Source organism: Corylus avellana, chromosome 3, assembly GCF_965113065.1.
Source record: "Corylus avellana chromosome 3, dhCorAvel1.hap1.2, whole genome shotgun sequence".
Lineage (NCBI taxonomy): Eukaryota > Viridiplantae > Streptophyta > Magnoliopsida > Fagales > Betulaceae > Corylus > Corylus avellana.
In genome coordinates this window covers 34,656,460-34,665,467 of record NC_142492.1, presented here as the reverse complement: position 1 = coordinate 34,665,467, position 9,008 = coordinate 34,656,460, and the positions used below count along the sequence as shown (strand labels likewise).

General features: G+C 34.3%; 1 protein-coding gene across 2 annotated transcripts; it reads right to left on the bottom strand.

Moving 5' to 3' along the window:
- Positions 1–306: 306 nt before the first annotated feature.
- LOC132174647 (Galactose oxidase/kelch repeat superfamily protein) lies at positions 307–3,077 on the bottom strand. Of its 2 annotated transcripts, none has more exons than XM_059586283.2 (2): positions 2,922–3,077; positions 307–2,180 (listed from the first exon to the last, which is right to left on the bottom strand). In XM_059586283.2, exon 2 carries the CDS (start codon positions 2,136–2,138, stop codon positions 678–680), a length of 1,461 nt encoding a protein of 486 aa, XP_059442266.2. In that variant the 5' UTR covers positions 2,139–2,180; positions 2,922–3,077; the 3' UTR covers positions 307–677. The 2 variants fall into 2 exon arrangements, with proteins under 2 accessions (XP_059442266.2, XP_059442267.2); XM_059586284.2 differs by having other exon boundaries at positions 307–2,177.
- Positions 3,078–9,008: the final 5,931 nt, after the last annotated feature.

Sequence of the window (9,008 nt, the reverse complement as noted above, 5' to 3'; positions counted from 1 at the left end):
ATTTGAGCTTAAGCCTACCTTACTAGAAGCAAAATGCTGTGACGGATGCTTTCAAGCAACCATCACCAGTTAACCAGATCAGAAGACATACTGCCTATTTGAATCATAATAAATGGACATGGCTTATAAACAATGAAATACCAGAGTGCATATAAAAACCTAAAACATATAAAATCTGATATAAGGAAAATGTAATTATAACCGATAGACAAGACACTGTTTCTCTTCCTCCTTTTTCTTCTTTCTTTTCAGTTAGGGGTCTTAATCTCTTCTAGAAAGAGCAAAACAAATGAGAATCATGAACAATTATACAATTCTGCAAATGCTTCAATAAAACTTATGCAAATAGTTCACAACCTAAAACATGTACCAGGACTTCAGATTATTCACCTGTGCCTGTTCTACATAATGCCAACCTTTGAAAAGCTCTCATGGTAACTAAAAAAGAAAGGGAAGGTAGAGAAGCAATTATAAAATGGAAAAGAAAAAGAAAAGGAAAAGGAAAATAAAGCTCTAGACCTCCTTCTAAGGAAGTATCTATAACTCTAAATTTAAACGGGAAATTTCCTCAAAAAAGGAGGGCAGAGATTACCCACGAGCCAGAATCCCATCACAACTGTAAATTCTATCCAGAAAGGACTCCACACATCATAGCCGTATCGCCTACACCGGACAACTCAGCATCCCATCACAGCACAATTATACACAAAACTGCCGCATTGCTTTGTGGCTAGCAGGTCCCATTGTGGTGGGCCTTCATTAGGGACCCAAGAATTAAGCTCAATCATCCCTTCACCTAAAGCCCTAGGTCCACCAATAACAATTAACCGTTGTCCACAAGCCCTAAATGCTAATCCCCAACCATTCATTGAGACTGCCTGCTCAGGCAATCTCCCAACTGTGACCCATAAGTTCCTCTCTTTGTCATATCTCCTCACCTCCTTTTGTGCATAATCTGCTGCATACAGCACATTATTTACAACAGCGACTAGAGGAGGTGCCTCAGCTGCAGCAGGTGCCTCATTCACCCCAGCCTCTCCATTTCGTATAAGGAACATGTCAGGTATCACATTCCATTTCTTCTTTTTCAGATCATACACCTCACCACATGTAAGCGATTTTGAGTTGCCAACTCCAATCCCACCAATAACATAAAATTTCCCATCCATAAATACCCCAGAGCACATTTTTCTCGCTTTGTTCATGTTTGGAAGGGTCACCCAAGTCCCTGTTTCTGAATTATAAAGCTCAGCCGAGTCCAAGATATTGCCACGTGGGTCACAACCGCCAGCTAGAATTGCGATTTCCCCAAGGCTGGCAGAACCAAACAAGCACCTGGACGTATTCATCCTCATGCCAGATGACCACGTGTTTGTCAAAATGCTATATCTATAAATAACGTGGGAAGTTATTTCCTTCCCAAAAACAAGAAGTTCGGTTCCAACAGCCAACGACTCCTTGTCCGACCACATGAAGCATTCATTTGAAGGCATTCTAGGCAAATGCATCCAACGGCGGTGACTTGGATCAAATGCCTCCCATTCAAGGAGGCTGCAAGAGAAGTAAACCCAATGCTCAATGATACCCATTTGCTGTCTGAGCCTATACAACTCTCCACTCCGAATCAGAGACCGAAAGCTTTGATTCAGTGAAGCGATTGAGCCATAATCAGACCTAGAGCAGCGCATTAGACAGTTAATTGAGATGTCCCTACCCAGTTGGTGAATAAGTGAACCTGAGTCTGACTGATGCCCTGTGTGCTGCTGGTCATCTGGTTGATCAGCTGGGACAAGGAAAATATCAGGGAAACCCGTAACTGGTCCCTCTACCTCATGAGTATCTGATAGGTTGCATGACTTTTTCAGAGGAATTTCTTCTCCATCTTCCAATCGGCGCTTGCTGTTTGAGAGAGTGTTGCATGAAGTTTTCGGTGGAAGTTCTTCTCCATCTCCCAATTGGCAGTTGCTGTTTGAGAGCACGTTGCATGACTTCTTCAATGAAATTTCTTCTCCATCTTCCAATCGGCAATTGCTGTTTGAGAGCTCAATCACACGGAAAGTATTATAAATCCACTTGCTCTCTTGCTCACATGAGCTCGGCAAGTCCCTCGACACAAGATAGGACGGACCCTCCAACATGTTGTCGGAAATTTCAAATCCGACCACCCAAAAGAACGCCTTCTTTATTACCATCAAAACCAAATGAAAGACCAATCAGTCAATAAAAGGAAATTCATATTTCTCATTTACTCCAGACACAAAAACACCCATCAACTAAATATTTTTATCTTTGAAGAAAATCAAGAAAGCATTTATATCCATTGTTCATGAAAAAGAATATCCAGTAATAAGACCGGCAGATAGGGAATAAAATTAAAAAAAATTAAAAAGGTAATACAAATTCTTGAACCATCTCAATTTTTCTAAATTTGGCAACCTAAAAACCACATGCATGCAACTACAATAAATCCAAAACATATCCATGGCCATCATAGTGTGATACTGGTCCATAACACGCAAAAGAATCAGAATTTAAGCTAAAATACAGCACAATAAAGCTATAGAATAATTCAGCGCTGAAAATGAGAATTAACCATGACAGATCTCAGGTTAATACCAACATAGAACTCAAAAAAAGGAAAAAGGAAAAAAAATAAAAAAACAACACAAATTGATTCTGAATCACATGCCAGACTATACTCAAAATGCTACATACAATTTACCAAATCTGTAAGCATGGTGTTTGAACCTCCAGAAAGATAAACTCCAAAAAAACAGATCCATCTCAAATTTCCATTTACAGCTAACCCATAAATTTCTTTCCCTTTTCCTCACCAGAGATGGTATAAATGACAAACACCCGAAAAATTAAAACAACAAAAAAAAAAAAGCAGAGAGAAAGAGATAGAGCAAAAAGCTTACGAATTGGATAAGAAAATGTTACTTCTTCTCCTTCCTCTTGCTCCTCCACTCTCCAAATCACAACCCCAATTGCTCTCACCCTCGCTCAGATTCTCCCTCTCTCTCTCTCTCTCTCTCGGTTCTGGTTATATTCGCTGTGTGTGTGAGAGTGAGAGAAGTGAGAGAGAAAGCATTGCGTTAATATATTCAATTTATAGTGCGTAGAAATATATTTAAATTTCTTCTTCTTTTTTTTTCTTTTTTTTTTTTTTTTTAACAGAAAGGCAATTGAAGTGGGTCCAACGCGGGTAAGAAAGAGTCGCCGTTTGGGATTGCGGCCAAGCCGACCCGAAACGGCTAACGGCCGTTTCTGCACGTGTTTACAAAGTTTACCTGCACCGGACTGTCCTTTCTTTCTTACAACTTCGCTTTGTAGTTTTTCTCCACTTTTAATTTTTTTTTCTTTCCTCTTCTTCTTTCATTTTTTTGTTTTCTGTTTGTTGATAAAAAAAAGAAATTATAGTCCCCAACAGGTAACTCAATCGACTGAAACCACGTCTTATGAAGTGGATGTCACTAGTTCTAATATCACTCTCCCCTCTTATATAAACATGTCAAAAAAAGAAATTATAAAAAAGGAAACCCTAAATATTTGATATCTTTTTCTTTATCTTAATTTCAATGACAATTTCATTCGATATCTTACACCGAAAGAGTCGGAATAAAAAAAAAATTCTCACTCAAAACTATACATACGACTTTCATATCGCAAGTCTCTTAAGTTATAAAAAGAAATTTAATTACTTTGTTACGATTCTAGTATCTAAGATGGATTAAGTCTAATTTTAACCATGTGTATATAAACTATTGGGCATCATTCCTTTGCAAGCCCGTTTTTAAGGGTAAGTTCTACCCAAAGTTTGTATCATTTAGTATCAAAACTAGTCACCATGTCGAGGGGTTCGAGTCACGAAGGGGATGACCTATAGGCTAAATTAAAATACTGATAAGTAAGTAGAGCTACCAAAGGAAAAATGACTACCTTCGAATCAATGTCAATAGAGTGGGCCGGCGTGGACGTCAGCCACGAAAGCATGACAGTAAGTTACAATCTTAGTGTCATACATGGGTTAAGTCTAATTTTTACCATATGTATATAAACTCTTGGACACCCTTTCTTTACAAGCCAGTTTTTACGAGTAAATTCTACACAAAGTTTATATATACTTCTTCGTGAATGTATAAGATATATAAAGCCGAATACATTCTATTTTTAAAAAGGATTACTAATTCTTAAACTTTTTCAAAAAAAATTCTTTTATCAATGGTTATAAATGACCTATTTTTGTCCATCTTCAATGGAAATAGACCTAAAGGATAGACCCAACCCAAGCCTAACTCCCTACTGCTTTTGCCCCTAGAGTCTTTAATGTCAAATGCAATAAGCAGGTACATGCATAAGATGGGTCCTTTTTTTTTTGTTACCTTTATTTAAATTATTTTGATTTGGTCTTCTCATTTATATCCCCTTTTGTCTTTTCTTATCACCCACGTCAGCCAAAATGGTTTACAGTACTCCCCCCTTAACTCCCCATAAAAATACGTGGACATCTTTACTTTCATATACCAAAAATTTCAACAGCTTTACTTTCATCTACAAAAAAAATCAAGAACATATGTTTATCATTAAAACTCTCCAAGTATTGTATCATATTCTGTCACTTTAAAAGGCTTTTAAAATAGGGCCCACGTTAGGTGTAACAATTCGTATTCATATGTCGGGTTTGAGTCATGTTGAAGCAAGTGTAGAGAATTATTTAGTTTAATCTTAATTCGAACAATTTACTTAAATGGGTCAATCGAACTTCTCGATTAATCTTAACCTGTTAATTTTATATCAAGTTCATATCGAATTCACAGCTCACGTCAAAAAGTTGTCCAATACCCTTATGTCTCATGTATTTACACAACGTACAAAAAAAATTACCAACCCCAACTATCGTCGCACACAAATACTAAATGCAATTGCAATATAATATTTGCATAGTGTCCTTTTCTTTGTTAAATGCGCTATTAACACAGGTGTCCTTAAATGGATGTGGTGGGTTGGTGTATTGTGTATTTATTCTTTTCATTTATACCCTTTCATGTTTTATCTTTGAATCTTTTTTGGCAGCATTTGTTACCTTTATGTGTAATATAAGTTGCCCTTTTGTGCCCTAGTGAGCAAAGATTCTTCAACTTTGCTTCTCCAATAATCCTTCTAGCATCCACACCACCAAAGCAAAGAAATGCTGATGAACATAACCTTTTTCAATTACCATTTTTCTTTCCGGGCCGAAAAAATCGACTATTTTTTCACAATTTATTGGCGCGTATTAGTACGTAGTTGAAATTTAATTAGCATTACTTTTATGTGAAAACGATGTAAGCAACAGCAAACCTACCCATGGTGTGGGATATTGAATAGGATATATCAACCGTTGCCCAATCATGTTCATTAGTGATCAATAAAAAGATGGAGAGAGACGTGGCATAAGCCTAGGCAAACATATTGCTTCATTTTTTAGTCAAAAAATATAGAGTACAAGAACATGGATTTTTGTCGTGATAATGACAGTTGCTTTTATCAATGAGAATATTATTTTTATATATATATAGAATATATAAAGACTATCATCAAGAATAAAAAAGCATTCTTCCCTGATCTCCTTGTTAACATCTCCAAGTGCAACATCTGGAACCAGGGAAACCCTTTTTTCCAGGGCCTTGGCAATTGACTTTACTGAGATTTTAAACAAAATTGCGAAAAGTATTACTTTTGAAAAAATGGCATACACATTTTCAAACCGCATAGTGTTTTTAAAAACGCACTAGCTTTTAAAATCGAATTATAATTTTACTCAACGCTTAACTGTATTTTTAAAAATCACGTTTTTAATATTTTTGTGCAAAGTCACACTGCTTCTCTCTATATATAGAAATTAACCAAAGATAACTTCAAATCGACTAGTTGAGTATTCATATAATGCATTAGTTGTAAAACAAATCTAATCAGCATAAAGCTCGATCTAATTTTGCATTACCTATAATGTGAAGAAATTTATGAGTTGTACTAAAATTTGAATTAGGTTCGAGTAATGTTATTTTTCATACTCAATTTACGAATAAAAAAAATTAAAATTAAAACTAAGACAAGCTTCGTGAACCGGCATAAAATGAAATCAACTTGGTGCCCTGACAATTAACATGAGAGGGTTGGCTTGCGTCCAATCAAGTCTAATTATTGTCTCATGGAACCGGATTCGTGCTAGCAACTTGAGAGGCACACATGCACCGAACGGTGTCTTGTCAATTCGGGTCTAGTATTTCAGTGTGAATTTGTTGGTGATTGTTACAGCAGGCTAGGGCTTGCAAAAATACCAAAGAAATAATTAGCCCTCTTTCTTTCTTTCTTTCTTTCTAGGGTTTCAGGGATGATGGCCATGGCGTACATTCAAAGATTATTGAAAATGCTACTGAATTAACAAAGAACTTTTGATTTTGAATTAATATATGGAGGAATAATATATATAAAATACAATATTGTTTTTCAGCAAACATTATGAATGAAAAATTACTGTTAATTAAAGTCATATAAATTAATGGAATTTAATCTAGTTAATTAACAAGAAAAGAGAAGATGCGCTGCATGTGAAGATGATCACAAACGTCATTGCTTATATATGCTCCATTATGAATTACTATACTTGTCACAATTTTAAGCTTCCACTTATCGAATTTTTAAACAATCTTGGCCAATAATTATGTGATATAAATATTAATATATTGTTTAATAATTTGGCACCATTCTTGACTTTAAGTTGCCACTTGTCACAATTCTAAACTTTACTCTTGAAGGCTTTTTGATTTTATATATATATATATATAAAAGATACGATATATGATGTAGAACCAAGCTTTGGGTTAATTTGTTCTTGGATGAGTTCACAAAGGAAAATGTTAGGTGCTTTCTTAGTTTTCTCTTAGTGTCTTCCTAGTCTTACGTGAATATTATTTAATAAATACCAAGTGAAAGATATAAGAGCAACTTTCTTTTTTATTTTTAAAAAATAATATCCACTTAGGACTAGGAAAACATTAGAAAAACATCAGGAGAGCACCTAGCATTGTCCGTACACAAATTACCTAAGGTTTAACATTAATTATGCCTGCTTTGTTACCAATGATATGCCAATAGAAAAAGTGAATTTAACCATTTAACCAATATTTTAATGTTTTCTTTCAACAACTAAGGTTATATTTAACTAAAATAGAAATAAATCTTCGATTCGAACTCAAAACCCTTGCTTTAATATATATGCATATGCATTTTCCTTCGGCTTTTTCTTTTATTGTGGAACATGGTCTTATTGAAGAAGTTTTTCATTGTATTTCAGATATCATTTTTGTAGAGTGTTGTGCTTAAGTTAATTTATAATAATAGACTCACTCGATATTCTCTTAAAAGAAAAATCTACTTTTCCCGTCCGTATAAATGTTTGGTATATGCCATTATTTTTGAAGGGGGGAAAAGAAAAGAGAAGTTGTAATCAAGCATATATAAGTGCATTACTCACTCGACTAGACCTTTATATCCTTCCCACTAATTATGTTCTTGGAAAGTAACCCTTAGAACAACTTAGAAGGTACATATTCAGTTTGTTTGGAATCAGAAAGTGACAAGGCAAACTCGTAAATTCAAACACCTTAATAGTGATATCTTTCCTTTTGTTTTCTTGGCTTACCAATCATACTCATTTCTCATCATTATAAATAATTTAATCACTTAATTAGCTAGTACTTGTGGAGCTCTTTAACTAATTATTCCCCAAGTCTTAATTAATTAATTAATGATCTCCTATACAAATTAACATGAAAAACTTTTCATTGGATAGTAGTACTTATCTAGAAAAAGCATCATTTGGTATTTTTAAAATGTAATTGCTCAACCTCCACGGGGTTTGAAGCAACTACTTGTTCAATCGGCTGGGAAGATAGCTCGGGTTTGATTTCAGTTGAAATTGGATCGTTGAGATTGGTGCACGTGTGTCTCAATCTCAACGGATCCAAATTGGACCCGACCTGAATCCGTTTGACTATATTTTTGAGAACACAACAATATCTTAAATTTTATTAAGCTAATGGATCTCCAAATTTTGATATGAATAAGTTTCTATCCATTGCCATGCCTATCAATTGAAAGACTATTTATAAGTAAATGGAATATAAGAGACACATTTTTAATCTCCCCTAAGAGCTTAAATTGATAGAAAATGTGAATTTAATTATTTAGTTATTATTTTAACATTTTTCCTCGAGTGAACCAGACAACACATGAAATATTTTGATTGAAATGGAGGGTCGAATTCACGACTTCTATTTTGATACCATATCAAATTACCACGCACATGTACTAAAAACTTAAATTGATAGAAAAAAAATGTGAATTTTACTATTCAATTAATATTTTAACAAGTTCTTTAATGGCCCTCATATTACAAATAGGAATAATTTATTATGTTCAAAATTCTTTTAGCAATTAAAAAAAAAAAACACTTTGTTTAGCAATTATTTTTAAAAAATAATACTAACAAAATCTATGGCTAGCTCTGAGCACGCAACGTGATAAGGATTGGCTGCAATTCGTCAAGCCGTCTTTTGTGAGAAAACAAGTGTGGGGACCACTTGTTTTGGGCAACTGGAAACTTGGAAGTGCATGTTGAACTAATCTCGATCCCTGATTAAGAGTATTCATATATTCCTCAGCAAATTTTAGCTAAATTTCAACTAAAAAATTACATTTTTCTATTTTATTTATCAACTTTTTAAATCACCTATATCACATTTTATATTTTAGCTATCAATTTTCACAATTTTATTAAAATAAACTTTTTCCTTTTTTCACTTACACTATTTGCTGATCAGCTACACTATTCATTAAATTTGTTAAGTACAGTAGCAACTAATCACTTTTAGCTAATTAAAACGGCTAGTTGGATGAGATTATTATTATTATTATTTTCATTTTTACTATAAGACTAACCAAAATAAGCTGTAGCTAGCTAA